The following is a 27197-nucleotide window of genomic DNA, read 5'->3' as shown; positions in this document are numbered from 1 at the left end:
GATTACTTATAAGCTCTCCCAGACTTAGGTCCACTTTTAGAACTACTAGGCTTTATGAAATACTCTTTGTAAAAAAAGGTCCGAAACTTAAGATGGTTTCTCTCTTTTTTTATAAAGTATCCGTGATGTAAGTCAGATTTTCAATATTGTAGGCACCCCTGCAAATACAAATTCATGGTAACCTCCCCCGAAGTGCACCACCACTGGTTATAACATTTCTTTTACAATGTAGTAAATTAATGGTCAAGAATAGTAATAGCCTAGGCTATGGCTTTAGTGAAAACATGATGTCATTGTACAGGTATGCATTTCAATAAAACTGTGTTTATTTTCACCTGAAAATGCTAGCCATGGTCCGCCACTGGTATCATACACATATCATGCTTGAAGTATAGGCTACAAAAAAACCTTTACATTCCATACTAGGTGTATTGAGATGACACTAAGGCTATTTAATATACATGACATTACACAAACACCACTTAATTTTCACAAAGGATAGACTAAATCTTAATCAACTATGTCTGACTTTGTGTATCAGAGCTCACTATCTCACCCTTGAGTCACTGGCTACTATCCACAGTGTGCACAATCCACTGTTTTACATAGCTTGAATGGGAGACCTCTCCTGTATTAAGTGGGTCAGTCTCTATTTGTTCACCCTGGTCAAAGATAGGGCTACTGCAGTTGGACTCAAGGAAGCCACTATCAACTGTGTCAAGGTCAAGTCTCATAGGTGGGTATCCATCTTCATAGTACTCAAGGGAGCTAAATGAATCCAGTGAGATGTGTTCAAGATCAATGTTTTCCATATGGTTTAACCAGTGCTCATTGCTATCTCCCCCTTTCATGATGACTTTTATTTCATTTCCCTTTGGTGGCATTTTTTTCGCAACCTCTTCCTCAGATATAGTAACTGTATCAATGGAGATGTGATGTGCAGAGCTGTTGCCAGTGATAGTGTTTCCCAATACGCCAAGGGAATTAGTGAAGTTATGATCCTGCAGAAAGAGCAAGGACCTGGAGCCTTGGATATTCACACTGTTGCAGAGGTCCTCTGTCTTCTTGCCATGTAGGTTGGAAGGTACAATATTCTTCTCACACATCACTTTTAGGGATGGGGTCCTCTCCTGGAGGTCAAAGCTGCTTAAGATCAGGACTGGCCCGACCCATCTCTGATATAAATAAGAAAGGGCAAACTGATTACAAATCACATATGTGTACCAATATTATATACTACGAAACACATTAGCATAAAAATTTAGCTTACAACACTACCTCACTAACCTGGACTCTTATTTTATGGAGCCATACTGTTGTAATATGTGCAAAAATATTTTTGCATTGTTTGTATTTCTGAAATATTCAAGGTCTCCCTGAAAAAGACATTGTCTGCCATAGGCACTAATGCACCTCCATATCATCATAGATGCTGGGTATTGAACTGAGCACTATAACAAGTTGGTGCAGAGTGTTCCTACCTGCCACAGCAAACTTGCTTAATGATATCATAAGCGATACAACCTTGAGTGTGGCAGAAGTTCCGTTTGCCCTATTAAGAGTTTATGTGCTATTGAAATTATTTTTGGAAACATTATTTTAAGAAGAAAATAAGAAAAAAATCTTTAGGGGTCATTTGAATGAATGAATTTGCATTTCTATATCATGTCTAAATCCAATTTGTGAATGGAGCTTCAAATTGTGCTCATAGACAATGGTTATCAGAGGTTTTCCTAAACCCATAAAATTATTTTGTTACAGAAACAGTTGTTTTAATCCAGTACCAAAAGACAACTGCCATCCAATATTGTTTTTCAGCCTCGTCCCTAGTTTTCAAATATTTATCTGGATCCTCTGAATATTTTAATGATATTATGTACTGTTGATGATGAAATCCCCAAATTTTTTGCAATTCCATGTTAAGAAGCATTATTCTTATATTGTTTCATTATTTGCCAGTAATAAGTAATGAATACCTCCACATCTTTACTTCTGCGAGACTCTGCTTCTGTATTTTCTTTTCGTACCCAATCATGGTGCCAACCTAGTTGGTTCATTCATCAGTCATTTTGTTAAAACAGAGATCCCTGTCATTGGGTCCCAGCACATGGCACATGGAATCAAATGTTGCCATTTTTAGGTCCCTTACACAGGATAGAGTCAAGCCTGTTGCAAAAAATCTTGGCATCTGGTTTGACACCATATTACAAAGCTTGAGCTTGTGGTTTTGACCAACTTAGGAATATTTCCAAAATAATACCTATTTTATCATTTAAAGATACAGAAATCATCTTACATGCTTTTATCTCCTCATGCCTGGATTATTACAGTCTTAACAGGATTAGATAACAGTCTTTTCACCTGCCTTACTCAAAAGTCCTTACATAGGCTTCAAATAGTCCAAAACTCTGCTGCCAGGTTCCTTAATAAGACCAAAAGGTATGAAGACAACGTTCCTGTTCTAACATCACTACACTGGCTCCCATTGGGGCAGCCGTGGCCCACTAGTTAGCACTCTGGACTTGTAACCGGAGGGTTGCCGGTTCGAGCCCCGACCAGTGGGCTGCGGCTGAAGTGCCCTTTAGCAAGGCACCTAACCCCTCACTGCTCCCCGAGCACCGCCATTGTAGCAGGCAGCTCACTGCGCCGGGATTAGTGTGTGCTTCACCTCACTGTGTGTACACTGTGTGCTGTTTGTGTTTCACTAATTCACCGATTGGGTTAAATGCAGAGACCAAATTTCCCTCACGGGATCAAAAAAGTATATATACTTATACTTATACTTATATATGCTGGAGAATTGATGTTAAAATTTTACTCATTACATTTAAAGCTCTTCATGGCCTTTCCCCTGGTTAAATTTCTGATATGGTAGTTCCCTATATTCCTACACGCACATTAAGGTCTGCAGGCACAGGTTTATTAACTATACCTGAGTCCCGGCTTGCTATTAAAGGGACAGATATTTTCTGGAATGTATTGACTGAGCAAATAAGGTTAGCTGATTCTGTAACATGTTTTAAATCTCTCTTTTTAAAAAAAAACAAAAACAAAATACATTATTCCATTATTCTTGCTACTGTTGATATGGTCTTATTTGTATTGTTTTTAGACATTTAATTTTTGTTCTTTTTATTACTTTTAGATATCTAAAGCACTTTGTAACTTTGTTTCTATTCGATGAGCAGACACCCTCCCTATTTTTAAGTCTAGACTTAAAACATACCTCTTTAGCGCCTCCCATAGTTAGGTATGGTACAGTGTGGAACTTCAACCAACTCAGGTTTTTTTGGAATGGACCACCCTGCTGTGTCCTTGTGTGACTGGCATCCCAGTCATACGTGCAACGGTGGTCACTGACCATACCTGCGCTGGTGTTGACTACCCTTCACCATACCTTAGTTATGGTGCTATAGTAGAGGTTGGCAAACTGCGGCCCGCGGGCCGGATCCGGCCCGCCACATACTTCAATCCGGCCCGCCAGGCAGTCGCAGCGGCTCGCCTTTTTCCCCTGCCCGACGTTGTGTTAGTACCACTAGATGGCGCAATGCACGTACAGCCCTCTAACGACAGTCAATCGTTTCTCTCGTTGCCACTGTTCTGTCTCCAGCATGAGAAATATAGGCCTACTGACAAAATGAGCAGTCGGAAAAAATGTAAAGTCGACACCGAGTGCCGGACTTTCAACAAAGACTGGACAACAAAATATTTCTTTACTGAAGTTTGGTCAAAGTTTGTGTTTGATTTGTAAAGAAAGTATTGCCGTTTTCAAAGAGTACAACATCAGCCGCCACATATACTTGAAACGATAGTCCACCAAGGTGGAAAGAGGTGCAAGAAGTAACTAGAAATGCAATTCCAAGGAATTACCAGTGCATGAAAATGCTTAAGTTCTGATGTAAAATATCATGTATAGTTAAAACTGATAATACATAGATGGTTACTTCGGTGATGCTAGGATAGACATGGTGGTTGCATAGCTTAATAAAAGTTGATAGTTTAAAAGTAGACTGTTTAAAAGCTGAATGTAGATAGTTTAAAAGTTGTTGATAGACAGTAGATAGTTTAAAAGTTGTTCATAGACAGCTAGTTTAATAGATAGTTTAATGATAGTTTAAAAGTAGACCGTTTAAAAGTTGAATGTAAAAAGTTCAGTAGTTTAATGGGTTACATTGTTTAACAGTGGATTATTGTAGTGAGGACTTTTATTTTGAAACAGTTTTGGGCAGAGGAAACAGTTGAATAGGATGTGTAGTCTTTTTTTTGACCCAGATTGTATGCTTAAAGCCTGAGGCTGCAGGTGGCCTGAACACCTGCCATAGGATTCTAATTGCTTAACGGCCGTGTTATGATGTCACAATCGGCAATGTTAAGTCTATGGGGATTTTTAAAAAGTTTTTCTTTAATAGTTTAAAAAGTATAAAAGTTGAAAAGACATAGCAGCTTGGTCCGTTTGAATACCTACGTTACAAAGTTTGAAAGAAGTTTCTAAGTTAAACTGTTCAAGAGAAATAGCGTACGGAAAAAGTGGTAAGCGGAATAATAATAAGAAGAAGTTGTTGAAGTTGCCTAGGAAGAACAGTACAGTGCATTTTCATGCACTGTAATTAATGAAGATAGTTTGGAAAAAGCAGAGTATTCCCAAGGCTGGGGGAATATTTATTCCCAAAGAAAAGGACGCAGTGGAGATTAATCAATTTAGGCCAATTAGTCTACTGAATGTTGAAGGGAAGGTTTTCTTCAGTGTGGTGGCACGGAGACTGACAAATTACCTTGAAAGGAATAAACTAATTGATACCACGGTGCAAAAAGCTGGAATTCCTTGCTTCTCCGGGTGCTTAGAGCATACCAGCACCAAATTCAATTAGCAAAGCGTGAGAAGAGAGACCTGCACGTTGTGTTCTTGGATTTGGCTAATGCTTTTGGGTCTGTGCCGCAAAGTCTGTTGTGGGAGGCCTTTGATTATTTCAGAATCCCAGGTAGCATTAAAAGCCTAGTAAAAGCATACTTTCTGAATATTTAGGGCCCAAGCACCGAAGGGCGCAAGGCCCTATTGTTTTTGTAAGGATTATTATTATTATTGTTATCGAGTATTATTATTGTTATTCTACTTTTTTACTTTCCTGTTTTTGAGGTGGTTAACATGGTCAAAAACTCTTGAAATTTGGCACACACGTCAGGTGTCACGCATCGCAGTTGGGTACAAGAGCTTGACCCCGGGCGTGCCCCAGGGACTCGCTAGTGCCCCCTCAGGTGACTGATCCCGTGGTTGGCAAATATTTTGAGTTGGTTAACATAATCGAAAAGTCTTGAAATTTGGCACACACATCAGGTGTAACATAAAGCAGCTAGGTAAAAAAGCTTGGCCCCGGGTATGGCCCTTAGATGACTGATCCCGTGGTGGGCATATACTTTCAGCTACACACACCAAATTTGGTAGGTGTCTGTATCTCCCTAAGATGAACGACTTTCGTATGTACAATGCATTAGCCACGCCCAACAGGAAGTGAGGTATTTGGGATTTTGTGCAGACTAATATGTGATGAAATATGTGATGAATCATGATGCCAAAAGAGGTGCTTCCCATGGGTGAAAACGCATGAAATTTGGCACACACATCAAGTGATACAGTGAATAGACAGGGATAAAAGCTTGGCAATCGGCGCTGCCCAGGAACTCCATAGCCCCCTTATGTCACTGTGACTTCTGGTTGGCATATAGTTTTAGATACACACACCAAATTTGGGGGGTGTATGTAACTCCCAAAAACAAACAACTTTTGTATTAACATGCCATTAGCCACGCCCACAGGAAGTGAGGTAATTGAGAATTTGTGCGTTGTGGACATGATCAATTTTAACGCATCCTCCTAGACGGTTGATCCGATTCATGTCAAAGTTGGTATACATGGCCTTGAGATGTTCCTGATTCTAAATTGTGAAGCCTTTTTTTGATATGTTGTAATTTGACAAAATGGCGAAATTGTTAATTTTAATACCGTTCCACACAAACAATAAATGTGTCATAATTCACCATGCATGGTCATTAAAGACCATGTTAATGATAATATTCACATGCCCATAATGCATGTTTGGCATAGCGCCACCAACTGGCAACAGAAAGAATGACAATTATCCTGATGTCACATGATCAATTTGAACATACTCCTCCTAGACGGTTTGTCAGATTCATTTGAAATTTGGCAAACATTATGCCAAGATGTCGCTGATGTTAAATTGTGAATGGATTTTGGAATGTTGTAATATATTTGATATGATTTTAATATCTCACCACATAAACAGAAAATGTGTCATAAATCACAGTGCATTGAATGAATGGTCTGAAACTTCTCAGGTTAATAGATATCATGATTATGATGATATCCAGACACCCAATGGGCCTGCCTGGCATAGCGCCACCACCTGGCCAAGCAGGAAATGTGCCAGAAATGGACAATGCCTTAAGTGATTGATCTGAAACGTTAAAAAATATTGGATATCATTATTGTGATGATATTCACATGCGTAATTCACAGGCCTAGCATAGCGCCACCTTCTGGCCAAGCAGGAAATGTGCCAGAAATGCTCTATGCTTTGAATAAATGGTCTGAAACTTTTCAGGTTAATAGATATTATGATTATGATGATATCCAGACACCCAATGGGCCTGCCTGGCATAGCGCCACCACCTGGTCAAGCAGGAAATGTGCCAGAAATTGGTAATGCCTATATTGGTTGATCTGAAAATTTGCAAAATATTGGATATCATTAGTGTGATGATATTCACATGTGTAATTCAAATGCTTAATATACCGCCCCCATATAGCCAAAAAGTGTTTCAGAAATGTTCTTTGCTTAAAATGAATAATCTGAAATTTCTCAGGTTAATTTATATTATGATTATGATAACACACAATGGGCCTGCCTTGCATTGCGCCCCCACCTGGCCAAGCAAGTAAATGTGCCAGAAAATAACATGCAAAAACAAATAGCACACACATCAAATATGTACATTTTACAAATGCACCACGTCGGTGCTTTGTTGGATTCTGAAATGTCACGGGTTGTCAATGGTACGGTTTAAAGACGGATTAAATGGAAAGATCTATGGGGCATGGAAGCTGGTAAGATCAGATTCATGTCAGGTGCTACATATGATGTGCTCCCATCTCCCAAGAATTTAAGGTTCAAAGGTTTGGTGAGGAAGATAAATGCATACTTTGCTCGTGTGTGGGCAGTCTCCACCATATCCTATCAGGGTGCAAGGTAAGTCTCACCCAGGGGCGGTATACGTGGCGTCATAACCAGGTATTGAAATATGTGGCAGCCGCAATAGAGGATAAAAGGAGAGAAGTCAATTCATTAGCAGCTAGTAAAGGGGTAAGGCAAATTAACTTTGTACGTCAGGAGGATAAACCTTGTTCCGCGAAAGCCAGGTGTAAAACCGACCAGTTGAAAAATGGGGCGGGCTGGGAAATTAAGGTTGATCTTGGCCAACAGATGGCGGTACCTCCACATATAGTGAGTACTAAACTACGACCCGAGGTAATTCTATGGTCGGATTCAGAGAAGATAGTTTACTTCATTGAACTCACTGTTCCTTGGGAAGACAGAGTGGAAGTGGCCAATGAGCTGAAGAGAGCTAAATACACTGAAATAGCAGAGGAGGCCGCTAAGCGAAGTTGGAGTGCACGATTAAGGCCTATTGAAATCGGTGCACGTGAGTTTGTGGCCAGATCTGCTATTGGCTTGCTGTCTGAATTGGGCATTTGTGGTCGAAGTCTAAGGCAGGTGGTTAGTAACATGTCTTTAGCAGCAGAACGGGCAAGCGAATGGTTGTGGGTAAGGAGAAGTTACCCTTCCTGGGGCGAAAGCTAAGGTAAGCTAACTGGCTCATTTGTTTTGTCAGGGTTCTCAAGTCTCACGCAATGGGCGTGAGACACACGCAATTCAACAAGTTCACACGCTCACACGCCACACCTTGCATTTCTCACGCAGAAATATTACTAGGGATGTCAAGGTATCTGCATAATTATTAGAGGCGCAAGGATACCAGAGGATTTCTCGCAGGGTTCAGAACTACCGCACCACTCACCAGCCAAATAAATAAAAAAAAAAATAGCCACCGACATCCAATCAAAAAATAGTGTTCGTTGTATCCTGGTAAAATTCCAAAATAGGACATCCCCTCCCTGCAACCACGTTATGCTTGTGCGCGTATGTGGGGTTACACGTTTAAGATTTCAAAACGGCACCAAAATTCTTTTTATTCAGATATTCAACTGTCTTTCATTTAGTAAACCAGCCTACTTATGGCACTTTAACAGTGTGTTTTATTTATAAACTAAACTAAACTGTCGGTCATTAAGAAAACATAATAATTGTGTCATTGTAGCTTTGTGTAACCCAGACATCAGCAACGTTCATTTTATATGACCAATCACTCTGGTGGCTGCCTACACTTTCCCTGTCGTCACGGCTGCAACTTTCGCACTCGTTTGTGCGTGTTCATCAGACACCCGTCTGAGCCTCCATGGACCATGTCAACAATGAATGAAAATTAGCTTATTATCAATGAGTGTTATCAATTTGAGCGAGTATGCTACACATACATTTTTTTCTAAAGATACAGGACTGCTGCAGACAATGAGCTGCCAACCATCATAATGTAATAGCAACCCAAAATAATGAATTTGCTGTCCTTATAAAAAAAGAAAATAAAAAGTTGGTCACTTGGTGACAATAGGCTACTCAAGGGAATAAAGCAATTAGCCTAATAAATAAAATATTTGTCTCACTCAGTACAAATATCTCGTAAATAGGTGAGCCATAGAATATCCCACCGTCAAGATTATTATATTTTAAGATTCCAATCTATCCCACCTAAATAAGAAAAGTTATTTCTACTGACATGCTTCCTGGTGACATACAAACACAAATGGTTTCCCTTTGATATAAAGGCTGACATAAGAGACATAGCTATGCAAGATGGGTACAAATCCCAGACTGTCCTGAAAAATAAACAAAAATGTATGTATGTATGGATGTATACTGTAGATACAATGACAAATTAAAGGTCTCAAAGGGTTAATGCTTCTTTCCACAAAACTCACCAGAAGTCTATATATAAGGGGTCATTTTTTAAAAATGTCTTCTGGGGGAGCATGCCCCCAGACCCACCCGAGTTACTAACCTTTTGAAGTGGCCAGGGGGGCCCTTTTCACATCTGTGCCTAGGGGCCTTTTGCTACATGTGCAAGTTTTACACACTTATTTTAGTACATGGTCCACTCATCTTAATAAATAGTGCACTTACTTTATTCAATTCTACCTTCATTGAATGAGCACACGATTTAGCACACAAGCTTGGCTAAGGTTTTTTTTTATGGTTTATGGTTCAGTCCGCATCAACGGGACGGATCAACCTAGCCAACTTAGACCATGCCTAGGTTGGTTAAAGGTATTTGGATGTTTGTTGTGGTAATATGGTGGCAGCATGGGGCGTAAGCTAACTGGCTAATTTGTTTTGTGTTTGTGATGGGGCCTAAGCTAACTGGCTCATTTGTTTTGTGTTTGTGATGGGCTGTGCCTAGGTTGATGGTTGGTTGGCCAGTGTTTTTATGGCTATGGTTCAGTCCACATCAACGGGACGGACTAACCTAGTCAACCTTGACCATGCCTGGGCTGGTTAAGAGTATTTTGGGTATTGGATATTTCAATGTGGTAATATAGTGGCAGCATGGAGGGGAGTGTCTCCAGGACGCTGGTTTCACTGTTAAGCCTTCATGAGGTGTCGTGGGCCTAACTTAACGAAACATCGGTGAATGAGGGTGCCCACTTGATAACCCTAATGACATGCCGCATACTATATACTGCTGTTGGATGGGCCATTTGTATTGTGTTTTGTGACCATTTGTTGGCGGATTTGTGGGTAGTGTGCTTTTTAAAGTTAAACTTGAGCAGGGGCTTCTGAATGTGTTTTTACCTTGGATTTTGGCACAAGGGATTTTGACATCTAATCCGGTGTATTAATGTAATAAAACGGGGGCAGCCGTGGCCTACTGGTTAGCACCTCAGTTGCCGGTTCGAACCCCGACCAGTAGGCATGGCTGAAGTGCCCTTGAGCAAGGCACCTACATGTAACCCCTCACTGCTCCCCGAGCGCCGCTGTTGATGCAGGCAGCTCACTGCACCGGGATTAGTGTGTGCTTCACCTCACTGTGTGTACACTGTGTGCTGTGTGTGTTTCACTAATTGGGATTGGGATAAATGCAGAAACCAAATTTCCCTCATGGGCTCAAAAGAGTATATATACTATATACTTATACTTTTCCACCAGGCATGCTAACTATGCTAGCAACTTGTCAGTTCAAGACAGGGCCACTACTGCCTCAAGGTTAGCTGCGAGTTTACAGGATCAGCAGAGCATTTTCACACGACAGTCGACTATTCAGGAGTCATGCACAAAGGCAAGTTATGTGCTGGCATACAACTTAGCCAAAGCAAGTAAGCCACTCTCTGAAGGCGAATTTCTGAAAGAATGCATGGTAGAGACTGCTGGTATTCTATGTCCGGAGATTACAAGCAAATTCGAAAATCTCAGTCTGTCACGCAGAACAGTGACTCGCCATGTAGAGCTAATTGACGGTAACTTTTAACTTCTATTCTTTAGCTCTGGATGAGAGTAATGATGTAAAAGACACTGCTCAGCTCTTAATCTTTATCAGAGGTATTAATAGCAATTTTGAAATCACAGAAGAATTTCTGGCCATGGAGTCCATCAAGGGCACAACGCGAGGAGTGGACTTATATCACCGGGTGTCTGGGGTCATCGAGAGGCTGAAGCTACCTTGGTGTAAACTGGTGAATGTCACCATTGATGGATCACCCAATTTAACGGAAAAAAACGTCGGACTTCTGAAAAGAATTCAGGACAAAGTGAGAGAAGGGCCTGAGTTGGGGGTAATTTTCCTGCACTGTATCATCCACCAGGAATCCCTGTGCAAGACTGTTTTGCGCTTTGATCACGTAGTGAAGGTAGTGGTGAAACCGAAAACCGATGCTGACCACCAGGACTTACTTTACCACTCCAATGTCAGTTGGCTAAGTTTGGGGAAAGTGTTTTGGCGAGTGTGGGAGCTCAGAGATGAGATTGGGTCATTTTTGGAGTTGGTTGGGAAAGCCGATGATTTCCCTGAGCTGCGCAACGCAGACTGGCTATATGTGACTTTGCGTTCGCTGTGGACATGTTGGCTCACATGAATGAGCTGAACGTAAAGCTACAAGGAAAGGATCAATTGGTGCATGACATGTACTCCAACGTGAAAGCTTTTAAAGCCAAATTGACTTTATTTTCAAGACAAAGCACACAGAAAGTATTCACTCATTTCCCCACATTGGCGACACTCAAAGAGGCCCCACTGCATGCAAGTAAATACTGCAAATCACTGGATGGCCTGCACACAGAATTTTGCCGTTGATTCTCTGATTTTGAGAAAATTGAGAAGCTACTTCAGCTGGTGTCATGTCCCCTGTCACTGGACGATGAAACAGCACCGGAGGAGCTGCAATTGGAGCTGATCGACCTGCAGTGCGACTCTGTCTTAAAGGAGAACTTCAACTCTGTTAAACTGGGTGAGTTTTATGCATCCCTAAACGTGACAAAGTTTCCAAACATCCTGCAGGTGGCCCAGAGGATACTGGTGTTATTTGGCTCGACCTATGTGTGTGAGCAAACTTTCAGTGTGATGAACCTCAACAAATCACGGCACAGAGCGCAACTCACTGATCGACACTTGGGGGCTATACTGCGAATCGCCACAAGTGAAATGACCCCAGACTTTAATGCTCTCACAAAAATTGGTGACCAACAGCACTGTTCCCATTGAAATTAAATGAATGAATGAACCACTAATGGTGGAGTTGCTTCTTTACTTTTTAGGAAATATGTTGTTGCAGGTTTGAGAACAACGTTATGGGCAGGTTAATGTGTGCAGCCTACTGTTCTGTGATAAGCTGTGTTACCTAGGCCAATATTGGGGTGCCACCCCTTTTTCATGCCTGTTGTGTTGGAGGTTGTGAGGCGTGGTTGTGGCCAACAACAACCGCAATAAAAATATTATAATAATAATAATAATAATAATAATAATAATAATAATAATAATAATAATAAACAGATAATTACCGAGTAGTTTCTTTGCACATATTTCAATAGCAGTGAATGGTACAGTATGTATTACATATTATTGATGTCATTACATGTAATTTTTCCTCATTTATTGGTGGTTCGGCCCGCGGCCAATTTTCAAAACCCAATGTGGCCCTTGAGCCAAAAAGTTTGCCCACCCCTGTGCTATAGCATAGTGCTGTCAAGGACTTTTCATGTGTCACGCTGTACAACCCCTCCTCTCCCTACTCTGCCTATTCTCACTATGGTATAACACTATATAGTACCAATGATATTAATCATTTTGATTTATAGTATATCTATAAATCTATATCTATATCTCTCTCTCTCTTTCCCCTTACCTCATTTGTGAGGTATACCATTACCATCAGCCATCCTTGTGTTTGGCCCTCATCTCACTCATCTCATCTAAAGTCTCAGCCCTACGACTGTCCTATTATGGCCTATTGCTGTCCCCCTGCCCGGATTCCTGGCCTGCACAGCCTAACGACCCACTACTTGCCCTTATGACAACGCCTAATCCCCTTGGGCAATTAATTTCCTACACTGGACTATTTGAAGTTTCTGACACCATCCCACCTCTTTGTAACATATACCTCAGGTGGCTTTAAACACCATGTTCTTTTCTCTACACTTCACTAACTTATTCATTTATCATATAAACAGACCGGTAACACTTTCTATGAAGGTTGTATTTATAACGCCCTATGAATGCATTCATAATGTTTTATAAGGTGTCTATAAAGCATTGTAATGCTCATTATTACCATTTATATGTATTCACAAGTCGTCATAACCAATTTCATGATGCATTATGACAGCTAATTATGAATGATTATAATTTTAATCTGAATAATGCATTATAAATATGTCAAGATCTGCCTACTCACTTGTCAGTTTTATGATGCATCATAACTACTTTGCTTTGCTAAATGCATATAGTGATGCATGTAGTTTTGACTTATACTGTATATCTATATATCTATAACTATAAGTATATGTAATAAAGTTATAATAATTTATACATCTCCCTATAGCACACAATTATAAACAGCTATGCAATATCATAAGTGTTATTTGTCAGGTCTAAGTAAAGTGACAAGAATATGACCCTATTATTAACAGATATAAGTTCACTGAGTAATTAAAGGGTGCCATGAACTAAGTATCGAGTCTAGCCTCTTTACTCCATATGCACAATATTATAAATCACTATGTTAATGTCAAAGGTGTTATTTGTCAGCTTTAGGTAAGGTAGAGCAAATGAGGTGTTGTTATTAATAGATATAAGGTTATTATAAACAAATATGAGGCACAATGAAATGAGAGCCTGGACAGGAAAGACAAAAGGAATGACAAATGAAAACTAGAAATGCAATTCTGAGGAATTACACGAGGGGATGCAATCTGCTGGTTAGGGTGTTGGTGGGGCTGTTGACCTTGTGATACCTGCAAAGGTGCTTTTGGAGTAACCAAATTTGAATCTTGTGTGACATGGCATTCTTGAGATATAACACTCAAGGTGTTTTTGACCTTGACATTTGACCTTCAACCTCCAACATCAACTCACTTCATCTTTGAGTCCATAAAAACACTCGTATCAAATTTGAAGCATGTACGTCAAGCCGTTCTGGAGATATAATGCTGAATGCATGAGATATGGCTGGGACTTTTATTTTGACACACAGGAAACACTTTAACAGGATGTGTAGTTCAGGCAGAGCTAGATTGTATGCTTAGAGGCTGAGACAGTTGAATTCCTCACAGGTGACACCTGTGCCAGTGTTCTGATTAGCCTGGGAACTGCTCTGAGAACTACTTAACGAAAGAGCTGGCTCTATTATGACATCACAGCCCCCATTCAAGTCTATGGGGGGAAAAATACACTTTTAATTACAAATATCTCAAAAAGTATAAACTTCTCAAACATGAAAACGGATAGGACGGCAAAAAGCCTTGGAAGATCTGGGAACGGTGTTTGAACCAAATTTGTAATGCGTTAAGCGGTTTGGGCTGAATAGCCGCACAACAAAAAGGTAAAAAGAAAAATAATAATAATAACTAGAAATGCAATTCCAAGGAATTACCAGTGCATGAAAATGCTAAAGTTGTGATGTAAAATATCATGTATAGTTAAAACAGATAATATAGAGATGGTTACTACGGTGATGCTAGGATAGACATGGTGGTTGCATAGCTTAATAAAAGTTGATAGTTTAAAAGTAGACTGTTTAAAAGCTGAATGTAGATAGTTTAAAAGTTGTTGATAGTAGATAGTTTAAAAATGTTGATAGACAGCTAGTTTAATAGATAGTTTAAAAGTAGACCATTTAAAAGTTGAAGGTAAATAGTTTAAAAGTTGTTGACAGACTGGAAGTTTAATGAATGTTGATATTCAAATAGTTTAATGGCTGTGTATAGGTATATATTTGACGATAACTGAAAGTAGTTGATAGTAGATATAGTAGCTAGTAGTTATGCTAAGATTTTTAACTATGCTAACCATGTTACTTAGCTAATGTTTTATAGCAGTGCTAGCATAACATGCTAACCATGCTACTTAGCTAACTTAGCTAACGTTTTCTAGAAGTTTTGATAAACATGCTAACTATATGCTAACCATGCTACTTAGCTAACTTAGCTAACATTTTCTAGCAGTTTTGCTAAACATGCTAACTATGCTAGCAATGCTAACATGCTATGTTAACCATGTGACTTAGCTAACCTAGCTTTTCATTTTTAGTAGTTATGCTAACTATGCTAACTACCATGTTAACATGCTAACTATGCTAATTATGTGACTTAGCTAACCTAGCTAATCATTTTTAGTAGTTATGCTAACTATGCTAACCATGTTACTTAGCTAACTTAGCTAATAATTTTTAGCAGTTTTGCTAAAAATGCTAACTAGCATACTAACAATGCTAACATGCTAACTATGCTAACCATATTACTTAGCTAACTTAGCTAATAATTTTTAGCAGTTTTGCAAAAAAATGCTAGCAATGCTAACATGCTAACTATGCTAACCATGCTAACCATGCTAACTAGCTACAGTGGGTAGGAGTCATAGTTGATGACAAGTAACAGTTACAATGGCTGAACAGTTAAAAAGTTCAGTAGTTTAAAGGGTTAAATTGTTTAACAGTGAAATATTGTAGTGAGGACTTTTATTTTGAAACAGTTTTTGGCAGAGGAAGCAGTTGAACAGGATGTGTAGTCTTAATAGGGCCAGTTTGAATGCTTAAAGCCTGAGACTGGCAGCTGATCCAGGTGGCCTGAACACCTGCCATAGGATTCTAATTGCTTAATGGCCGTATTATGATGTCATAATCGGCAATGTTAAGTCTATTGGGATTTTAAAAAAGTTTTTCTTTAATAGTTTAAAAAGTATAAAAGTTTCAAAGTTGAAAAGACATACCAACCTGATCTGTTTGAAGACCTATGTTACAAAGTTTGAATGATGTTTCTAAGTTAAACTGTTCAAGAGAAATTGCGTACGGAAAAAGTGGTAAGCGGAATAATAATAATAATAAGAAGTTGCCTAGGAAGAACATTACAGTGCATTTTCATGCACTGTAATAAGAAGTTTTCGGATTTCAATAGAGGGGATGCATCCCCTCTAATAAAGTGAACTAAATGCATTCCTTTTGTCTTTACTGTCCAGACTGTCTCATTTCATTGTAGAATAATATGGTCATATTCTTGTCACTTTACTTAGAGCTGACAAATAACACTTATGATATTGCATAGCTGTTTATAATTGTGTGCTATAGAGAGATGTATAAATTATTATAACTTTATTAAATATACTTATAGTTATAGTTATATATAGGACTACAGTAGAAGGCAAAGCAAAGTAGTTATGATGCATCATAAAACTGACAAGTGAGTAGGCAGATCTTGACATATTTATAATGCATTATTCAGATTAAAATTATAATCATTCATAATTAGCTGTCATAATGCATCATAAAGTTGGTTACGACGACTTGTGAATACCTATAGATGGTAATAATGAGCATTGCAATGCTTTATAGACACCTTATAAAACATTATGAATGCATTCATAGGGCGTTATAAATACAACCTTCATAGAAAGTGTAACCAACAGACCTTACTGTTCTGTACTGACCCTAGGCAGATGGGTTAGGCCCTTGAGTCGTGGATCTGCTGAAGGTTTCTTCCTACTGTACATGTATCTCCAATTCTAGGAAATTTTTCCTCGCCCCTGTTACTCATGGGCATTCTCTGATTGTTTAACACTCTGTAAAGCGCCATGAGACATGTGCAATGTTTTGGCGCTCTATAAGTGATATTAAATTGAAATTTAGAAAAGCACTCTATAAATAAAGATTATTATTATTATTATTATTATTAATTATTATTATTATTATTATTATTATTATTATTATCAACATTTGATATGTTGTCTATGTCCTTTTTGCAGCTAAATATTGGTTTACAAGATTTTCCGATTATGACATTCTGTTTTTACTTGCATTTTACACATTGTCCCAACTTTTTTGGCATTGGTTTTGTAGTAGTGTCATCATCTGTTTTCTATGGAGCCCCCGAAGTGACATGTAGGGGGAAAAAATCGAGGAAAAACATGTACTGGGGACAAACACTGACTATAGTGGTTTTGCGAGATCTTGACTTTGTTTTGCAAGATCTTGACTTTGATTTGCAAGATCTTGAGATTGTTTTGCGAGATCTTGGGTTTGTTTTGCAAGATCTTGACTTTGATTTGCAAGATCTTGTGTTTGTTTTGCGAGATCTTGAGTTTTGTATGAGCCACAATGCGTATGAGAACCGGTAGAGCCGTCTACAAAGAGCCACTGAAATTAAGTTGTAGTTCCTTATTTTACCAGCATGAGGTGAACAAGTGCAGAAAATATGCAGTAAACAAGCTCTGGCTCTGGCGCGCAAAATGTAGGCTACTGTCAAGGTGTTTAACTTCAGTGTCACTGTCGCTGAAACCACGCTGAAAGTGATCTCAGAATTTATATATATATATATATATATATATATATATATATATATATATATATATATATATATATATATAAATATATATTTCACAATTCAGTTTCAGACCGTTAAATTCAATCTCAGTCTACTGAGACGCAACAACACATGGTTCCTGAGGAAAAGCAATCGAGTGCAGATCACCGCCATCAGTATAATTATTATTAAATATTATTAAAATATTTGCATACAATATATTTGGTTAACATCATTTAAGTAAGACTAATTAAGCAAGCATATAGGTGCATCTAAAAAAATGAAAATTGTGGAAAAGTTAATATTTTTTTATTATTTTTTTTCTGCATTTTATTTCTTGCATTACACATAATCGTGATTAATCACTGAATTTTGTTAGCTAATCGTATGTTTTATCGCATTATTAGTGGGCTTGTTGTTCTTAAGTTTTCAAATTATTATTCTATCTGCCCATTTTTTGGAGCGACTACTGTACAGCTCCTAGAGCTTTTGAGCTATCGACACAGTTTCAGCTCTAAAACTAAAAGCCAATCCAGGTCAAACAGATCTTTGTACATCCACAGTAGACCATAGCTACGTTCGAAAAGTTCACTCTTTCACTATATAGTGCACTATATATAGTGAATCAGCCCTTTTATAGTGGTGTTCGAAATCCAACTGAAAATTTTGTTCACTACATTGGTGCCCTACAAAATCATTGCATTGTGATATGCCTAAATGTAGGGTAGACCTGGATTGACTGTAGTCTGTAGTTCGCGACCTGAGAACACGTCAAGCAAGCTACTAGGATCTGCTCTACAACTGTAAGTAATGTTTTGTTTTTGAAGGTTAATTTAACATTATATGGTAATGAATTCAGTCCTGTGTAACCAATTGAATCAGAATTTTGTCATCTTTAGACCCAATATCATTGCATGTAACATTATGGTTAACGTTATGTACCGTGCATGTAACATTATGTGCATGTCAGGCTTGTGCAAAATTCCAGAATTGAATTGAAACTGGCTCTTAAATTCCAATTCAATTCTTGAATTTCACTTGCATTTTAATTTAGGTAGCAAACAGGAAGCAGAATTGCAATTCGAATTGTGCACAACCCTGGTGCATGTAACATTATGGTTAACGTTATGCCAAAGTTAGCATTAATCAATTAATCATTAATCTACTGGTTAATGCTTCGAACTTGTAACCGAAGGGTTGCCGGTTCCATTCCTGACCAGCAGGAAAAATGTGGGCGGGGGAAGTGGTTGAGCACTGCTCTCCCATGCCCAGATCCAAGGCTGAAGTGCCCTTGAGCAAGGCACCTAACCCCTCACTGCTCCCCGAGCGCCGCTGTAGCAGGCAGCTCCCTGCGTCGGGATTAGTGTGTGCTTCAACTCACTGTGTGTTCACTGTGTGCTGAGTGTGTTTCACTAATTCACGGATTGGGATAAATACAGAGACCAAATTTCCCTCACGGGATCAGAAGAGTATACTTACACTTATACTGCTTATTTGATGTTGACGTTAGATTATGGCATTTTAACGTTAGCTGAAAATGCTTGTAATGTCACAACAACGTTATCACACTACGTTAATGGTAGTTATTAACAATGGTGGTCACCAACTGTCTCTATTAAGGCTGTATTTTGTAAAACAGGGGTCTCAAGTTTCATACATTACTAATTTAGCTAACATTAACCGGGACCTCTGGCCACACCACTAACTTAACGTTATCTTTTCATCTTTGCTTCCTCTGATGTAGACACGAATATTAACTAAGTGATATTCATGTGAAATGTTTTTTTTTTTTTTAAGGTTCTCCCACTTTTTCCCTGCCCTGACATGAGAGACCACCAGGTCCTTCAGGATAACCCTTAACAATTTTACAAAGTAAGTTGTGGTAATGCACATTAAGGTGGAGCTTACTATCATACTACTTAAAAATAATTGATTGATCCATAATAAGGTGGCATAATAAATAGCAAACTAGTAATTACCTAACCCTTTGTTAATATTTGTTAATTGTTACTGAAATATCTATTTGGCACAAGTTAATAGTTTTTTCATCATTAATTAAATATGAGTTGTTTGCATAAAATCTGTAAATATTTTAACACATCTATTAACTAATATTGTATTAATATTTGTTAATAGTTAACTAAATGTCTTTTTTAGTCATCTGATCAGAAGCGGTATGCTTTGCATTAGGTAGGTTGACTGTATAAATCACTCCCCACTTTGTTTTAATTTTGTAACTGTAAAATGTTGTTTAAGTTGAAAACTTCAATATACCACCTGTATTATATTACGTTACATGTATTGTTAGGATTTGGGTGCGATTCTAGCAACTTAGAGAACGTTTATTAATGTTTTCATTATGACCACGAGTTCATACACACTGAGTCTAACGTGACTAGCTGTAAACTCCGCTAGCAACTTTCCATGCATTCAGTGTAGTTTAGCTTAGTGTGCATGGAAAGTGCAATTCAGTCTAGCAGGAAATGAATGTACATTTAGTTTAGCATTATGTTTATGCATTACCTCCATTATGGTCTACGCCTGTGAGTGTTTAGTGAGTCTCAGAATATTAATAAACTGTCGTTCTGTGCACCTGAACATTCCATGTCGCATGTCTCCCTTGCTAGTAGGGCTGACAGTGATGGTATAGGAATGATGCATGTACTGTAATATAGCCCATTCAACTACTTCTTTTTATTTTGCTTGTGTAGATGCTGTTTTTTGTATGCCAGTGCCTGAAGGCATGTTTTGTTTTAACTTTTCCTAAAGGAATAAATGTGATAAGCCAGTTTTGGTCTCAGTCCCTTCACCGTCTGACTAATAGTTATCTATTAGTAATATATTAATAAAGCTTAACCAAATGTATTATAAGGGTCCCCCATACTGATAGTTATATATTACTAATATATTAATTAAGCTTAACCAACTTTATTATAAGGGGCCCCACACTGATAGCTATATACTACTAATATATTAATTAAGCTTAGCCAACTTTATTATAAGGGTCCCCCATCTATTGTAAGGGTCCTATGGGGAGTGGTTCATATTGAGATAGGCAGAAGCACAGTTTAATAACAATTAGTTAATTAATAATAAGTCGTTAACTTTTCTATTAACATACAGTTTGTGAATAAACATTTAACATTTAAATGATGTAAGAAATAACTGTTAATTAGTGCCAAAAAGACATTTAGTTAACTATTAACACATATTAATACAATATTAGTTAATAGATTTGCTAAAACATTAACATACAGATTTTATGCAAACAACTAATATTTAATTAATGATGAAAAACTATTAACTTGTGCCAAATAAATAGTAACAATTAACAAATATTAACAAAGGGTTAGGTAATTACTAGTTTGCTATTTATTATGGCAGCTTATTATGGAGTGTTACCAATTCTGGGTAAAGCAGTGTTGCCAGATACAGCTGATGGTTTCCTGCCAATAAATGTTCAAAAATTACAGAAATGCACACAAGGTGTTACTAGGTGTGATTTTGGCCCATTGTTCTAAACAGATTCCAGGGGTCCCTCTTGTGAATCCTGATCTTTAGTTACTTCCAGAACTGTTTAATTGAATTTAATTGAATTGGCTTCCTTCAAGTCTTTCTGGAGCTTTCTCAGAGAGGTCCTTGGCCCTTCGAATTGACTATCTTTCTGACTCCCTGGTCAGAAATATTGCGAGGAGATCCTGTGCATGGCCGGTTGATGATGCAGTGATGTTCCTTCCACTTGCAGATAATGGCTCCCATGCTGCTTACTGGAAGATTCTGAAGTTTTGAAATGCATCTGTAACCAGTTTCATTGATATGTTTTGCAACAATAAGGTTGCAAAGGTCTTGGGAGAGCTTTTTGCTTTTATCCATCATGAAATGTTTCTTGTGAGACACCTTGGTAATGAAAAACCTTTTTATAGCCCATCAATATGTAGGCTACTAACCAAGCTTATATTAATTTGCACAGATAGAAAGGATAACTACTCTCTAACTACTTACAGATTCCAGCTCGTTCCTTCCCTTTCCTTGCCTTAGTGCTTTTTCTTAGCGTGTTTAATACTTTTTCCCTGTGTTATTTCACTTCATTACACATGACTCTACTTATGGAGTTGTTTGGATTTTTTATGTGTGGCTTACCTGAGTTATTACTAATGCCTGGTGAAAATGTTGTGCCCCCCGTATTCCACTTTTCAAGGGCTCTCTCCTCCATACTTCCCACTCCCCCCCGTCCAACGCCCTTTAATCTGCTGAACCTTCTGCTCGTTTCCAAATCTAAAAAAACTCTCTGCAACTCAACATTGGCCTGCCTGCCTCAGCTGCTTGTGAGGGGCTTTTCAGTTGTGCTGGATTACTGTTCACTGCAAAGCGATCAAGGATGAGTGCAACTAACTTTGAAAATCAACTACTGCTCAAACTTAAAGGAGAACTCCGGTGATTTTGCACATAGATCTCCATTTCTCAACGTCACTGAGTACTGTCGGTATGAACAAAACTGAAACAATCGGTTTTACCTAGCTTGAGTTGCTGCAGCTACAGCGCTACACACTGGGAGCATGAACATGGCTTCCTTAGCTGCTGGCTGCAGCAACTCGAGCTAGGACCAAAGTCCTTTTAGGCAAGTACCTCCACTCGGGCGCCATATTGCAACGCTTTTGGGCACTTATCGGGCATCTATTTTGGCAGAAATGCGCAGCGTAAGGCTTCACGACACCAATCTTGCTCCAGCGGCGAGATCACAACAGATGATTGGCACGATGTCTTCACAGCACACCACATGATTGGCTCAATGTATTCACAACACACCACATGATATGCTCAATGTATTCACATGTTGACGTTTTGCCGCGGAAGGGTTGTGATATGTGTAGACAACCCCATGCATTACTATGGAGGATTTTTTGAGTGCTGTATCTCCTCATTAGAAAGTCTCTGGTAAAACTGGTTGTTCTGGTACACCCCCCCCCCCTTAAAGTACATTTTAAATGAACTACTTTTTACTTTTACTTGAGTACATTTTCAGATCGGTATTTTAACTTGTACTTGAGTAATATTTCATCAAAGTATTGGTACTTTTACTTGAGTACAATATTTTCGTACTTTTTCCACCTCTGGCAACAACCTATCAACCACTTTCACGATGACAACCTAGCAACCAACATAGCGACCAACATGGTTACCCTAGCAACCAGCATAGCAACTACCATAACTACCCTTGCAACAGCCTAGCAACCACCTCAAGTACCCTAGCAACAACAACCTAGCAACTTCATTCAAACTTTGTAACATAGGTCATTTTAAGGACAAAGCTGATGTATTTTTTGTAACTTTTATACTTTTTAAACTATTAATTAAAAACGACTTAAAATTTCCCCATAGAAATTATGACATCAAAATAAGGCCATTAAGCAATTAGAATCCTGTGGCAGGTGTTCAGGCCACCTGCAGCAACTTCCAGTCTCAGGCTTTAAACATTGTATGGTGTAAAGCCAGAATTAGACTAGTCTCAGAAACAAACACCCTTAAGTGTTTGCATAATATCTTTATCAATTCTGAATTATATCCTGGAAAACACTATTCAATTTCACTGAGAATTTACCTTAAAGTCCCCTTCATATGAATGATAAAGGGGGTTAAAGAAATTCCTAGGATTTGGGATGCTGTTGAATTGTAGTTTATTTGTCCACCTAGTGCATAAAGAGAAAAATGAAAGAGAAGAGTGTTAACATCCAGTAAACATCTCATTAAAATATCATTCAAAACATGGTAAAGTGACCTTTCATTACTATGACTATTACATACAACTAGGGCTGCACAATATCTATCTTCTATTGTTATCGCGATATCAACACTTGCGATGGACATACCGCAAAGATGACTTAATTTTCGATAAAAGTCGATACATTTTCTGTGCCGTGCGCATTCCATACAGTCTATGGTGTATTCACATTCTGAATGTCAACATATTTTACCAAACCAATGCTGTCATGCTGCGCTAGAAGCCCGTCCCATACCAGTTTAGGTGTGATGTGTTTTAGGTGTTGAGGTGGGAGCTAATGTCGTGATGGCTGAAGATAGTGAGTCGAGCGAGGTAGGCTACGCTTGGGTGAAGAGGAATTGGTGACTAAAAGTAAAAGCACGTCTGTTATATGGGAATATTTTGGTTTTATGAAGGATGACGTGTTACAAACACAGCGCCAAATTCCACCGTGTTAAAATAAACAATTTATTTCGTTATCGTTATATCAGAAGATATCTGTCTTTCACTGTAAGGCTTGTAGGCCTATTTCATGATTTGCATTTAGCAAAAGCCCCAGACAGCAGCAGAGAGGTAATCAGGATTCGTTATTTGTAAACGTTGTTTAGCCTACTTCTTAGCCTGGACTGTGCGATTGCAGCCCAATTACTTTCACTTTCCGCTGCCCTCGTAGTCGGCATGCCGGTAGCCTAATAACGTGGGATGCACAGCATATGATGTTACCGGATGTTACAGACTGAGATGACCGCCGCGATATAGCTTAAGTAGCTTGTTTCCGAACACTGTCTATCCGTCTTTTACAAGGATTTTCTTGGAGCAGATCTTCCACACAACTTCGATAGCCTAGTCAGTAGGTCCCCCCAACCCTACAGTCCATGCTAGCAGCAAGCAGAATGGAGAAAAATATTAAATATACTGCTCAAAAAAATTAAGGGAACACTTCAATCATACACTGGATCGGTACTCTGACACTGTTTGGTTCTGAGCACAAGTAAAACTTTTGAGGCAAGTGTTTTATTTTGCAATAACTGTCAGACATTCTGGGAATGTAGTTTGAGAATGGAGAAAAGGGTGAATGGTTTCAAAAAATTTTTTTGAGCAGTATATTTAAATATCGCAAGTTATATCGTTATCGCAGTACTCAATAATGTTATGGCATGTTTTCCTGATATCGTGCAGCCCTACATACAACAAAGTTTTATATAGGCTTATACAATCAAACTTCATACTTTAATTGAAGTATGAAGAGTCTATTTGGAATCAACTTGAATTGAACTCAGAATATATTTAATGGTGGTATATAACCATATATAAGCAATCAAACTTAACACAGACACTTTTAATCCAATTAGAATCAGAATAATGGTTCAATTGGAATAAAAATGACACATACTATATACACCTTGATCGGAATAAAACTGCCGATTCAATTAGAATTTTAATCAAAATGAAAGGGGTCCTTATTTTAATTTTACAGCCAGGTATACATTCAATTGACCGATCGCAAAACCCCGCTCATCGAACGCAGATGAGCCAATGGCAGTCCAGAAGCTCCGCGCAGGCAGACATACTCCATCAACTTCACCTTACAGCTTACATAGAAATGCATTGGAAGCCTTGATTTTTGTCCAGTTTTATAGGATTTTGTAGTCATGTGAGTTGAAAAGGACAGCCAAACGACATGTGTGAGAGTTAACACAAAACTGATACACAGAATAATGCCTTTCAATCTTGATCAAGTTTTCTGTAATTATGTTAAGTTAGATTCGATTCTCTCCTCTCTGCTCCACTATTTTAAGCAAAGGGTTAATCCTTAGCAAACCATAACGATTAATTGTTCTCAGCATTGCCAGCATTGTGTATAATATGATGGTCACTTGGAGGAGACTTGTAGATAACTAACGTTAGCATCGTTAGCTAACCGCTGCTAAAGTGCTCAGAAAAGCATGGGGCTGTGCACAGTAGTGTAACACTTATTCACCATAAATTAAAGCTGCAGTTGGCAAGTCTGACAGATTGAGGGGACTTAGCCAAAATTCTAAATGTTTACAACTCTCATGCCCCTCCCCCACTACCACTGAGCACCCTCTCATCGAGTTCATGCTCGTCAGTGCGCACCAGACTGTGATTGACAGTCAGGTCTCACACAGCCCTGCTCTGATTGGACCAGAAGAACCGGGAGCTGTGGATTTTTGCAAAACAAATAACAGGCTCTAGGTGGAGGTAGAAGTCCGTTTTTTTTCTAAAACCGGCTGATTTATGTTGTTCTGTCGGAACATAGTGTCGGTTTCAGTGAATATGATCAAAAAAATCTTGCCAACTGCAGCTTTAATAAAGTTGTGCTCTGCAATGTAGGCTATGTCTCCGTTTTTGTACAGTACCATGTTCCTTACATGACATGGCCCACTACAGGGGAAGCTCAACCTCCTCTAAAATATCACGGAAAATTGCATCAAATAATACTGTATTACATTAGCCTACTCTTACAACTAGAACATGCTAAAACATGTTCAACTTCATGGCTAGTTTGTTCAGCAATAAGGTTTGGTCGGTCATTTCACACTCCTAATACATTGCTGTGATGACACAATCCATCAAAAACCATAGACGCTCGGCTCCACTGGACTTTGCTGATCTAAGTGCAGAAAAGCTAGATATTTATTGGACAAAATCATAATTTCCAGGGAAGCCCGGCATCTCTGGGAGTCAATGAGGCAGTGGGATGGCCTGGATGCCAAGCTTCTGTATGATGATTGGAGGAGCCGTCATAGTGGCTGGACAGGTTTCAAGTTCAGGGATGTGTTAACGTTAGTGTTGGCAGATGAAGTCGATGGGCAAGGCAAATTGCAGCTCAAATTCCCATATATTTGTGAGCAATACAGTTGGTTTCTATTTGTTTTTGTACATATCATACTGTAAAAACCGTAATGTAGAGTTACAGAGTTTGTGACTTGCTTTTGTTTCAGAAAAATGGTTGGCCAAGACACGTGTGCAGTGTACTTATAGAAGTGAGACCATATATATGAGGACATATTTCAATAGAAAAACCACATACTACCTGGTGCTCATTGACTCATATTCTGAGTGGTATGAAACAGATGAAATCATCATATGACCGTTATCAACAAGCTAAAGCACCATTTCTCAGTCCATGGCATACCAATGGACTCAGTGAAAGGGCAGTGAGGAGTACGAAAAAACTGTTAGAGACCACAGAAAGGGACAGACTTCTACCTGAACCTGCTTAGCACACAGAACATGCCCCGGGGCAAGATCCTGGACTCTCCAGCAAAAAGACTGTTGTTCCAACACACTCTAACAACCCTGCCTGTCTGCAGACATTTTCTCAAACCAGCAGCAAAAGCCCCAACCAGCATTAAAGCACAATTAACAAAAAACACAGAACACAGAAACACTATTATGACAATACCAGCAAGCAAGTAGCCCCCTTGGCACTAAACCAAGTGGTAGAACACCAAACACAAAAAGGGCATGATGAAGTGGGCATTGTAAAGAGAAGGTGCCATGAACCACACTCATACGTGGTAGAATATGAAGGGAAGAAATACAGGTGAAACTAGGGATGCTCAGATCGATCGGCCGCCGTCATTATCGGCCGATATTCACTCATAATAGTTTGATATACTCTGTGATTATAGAGTGTTTGAGTGAAATTAGTGAAGAGGGAGAGAAGTGGTCAGCGCAAGCCAGTGGTATCCATGACTTCATGTCGAGAATGTTACTTATTACAGGCCCCGCATTCAAATCCGCCCACCTCCCTTGATGGTTTCTTAATTACCAGCACTTTAGGGCAAAGGGAAACCCACAGAGAACAGCAGAGAGTAGGCCTACTGGCTATCAGCAGAAACTATATTTTCCCGTGCTGGACACTCTCATCAATGAGCTGGAAAGGAGGTTCTCTGGAGAGTTCATGGAGCTTGCGCGCGCATGTGCCGCAGTTTTGACATGCGACGAAAAGGAATTGATCCACTATTACAAAAACACACCCTGGCACTAAAAGTTAACCCCCTTCTTTTTGCAGCCGAGATTAAGCTTGTCAAAGCCTCTGCTAAAGCACCAATTTCAATGGAATTTCAAAACTGTAAAAAAAACAACCTACCCAAATCTCTATAAAGTTGTACAGTTAGCGAAATGGATGGAAATGGGGGAAAGACGCAACAAGTTCTTTTTAAATTTACAACAAAGAAATAGTTCCAAGAAGAAGACTTAAGACAAATTATGGGAAT

General features: G+C 38.8%; 1 protein-coding gene across 1 annotated transcript in view; it reads right to left on the bottom strand.

The window, feature by feature from the left end:
* Nucleotides 1–304: 304 nt before the first annotated feature.
* Nucleotides 305–27197, bottom strand: part of il21r.1 (interleukin 21 receptor, tandem duplicate 1) — a 51310-nt gene continuing 24417 nt past the window's right edge. Inside the window, exons 8-9 of the mRNA XM_048246325.1 lie at nucleotides 22792–22879; nucleotides 305–1175 (exon numbers count right to left, since the gene is read on the bottom strand). Coding sequence (XP_048102282.1) covers nucleotides 564–1175; nucleotides 22792–22879 — 700 coding nt within the window. The 3' untranslated portion in view covers nucleotides 305–563. The remainder of the gene's footprint in view (nucleotides 1176–22791; nucleotides 22880–27197) is intronic.

Source organism: Alosa alosa, chromosome 6 (genome assembly GCF_017589495.1).
Source record: "Alosa alosa isolate M-15738 ecotype Scorff River chromosome 6, AALO_Geno_1.1, whole genome shotgun sequence".
Taxonomy (NCBI): domain Eukaryota; kingdom Metazoa; phylum Chordata; class Actinopteri; order Clupeiformes; family Clupeidae; genus Alosa; species Alosa alosa.
The sequence above is the reverse complement of the archived record's forward strand: the minus strand, read 5'-3'. Positions and strand labels throughout refer to the sequence as shown.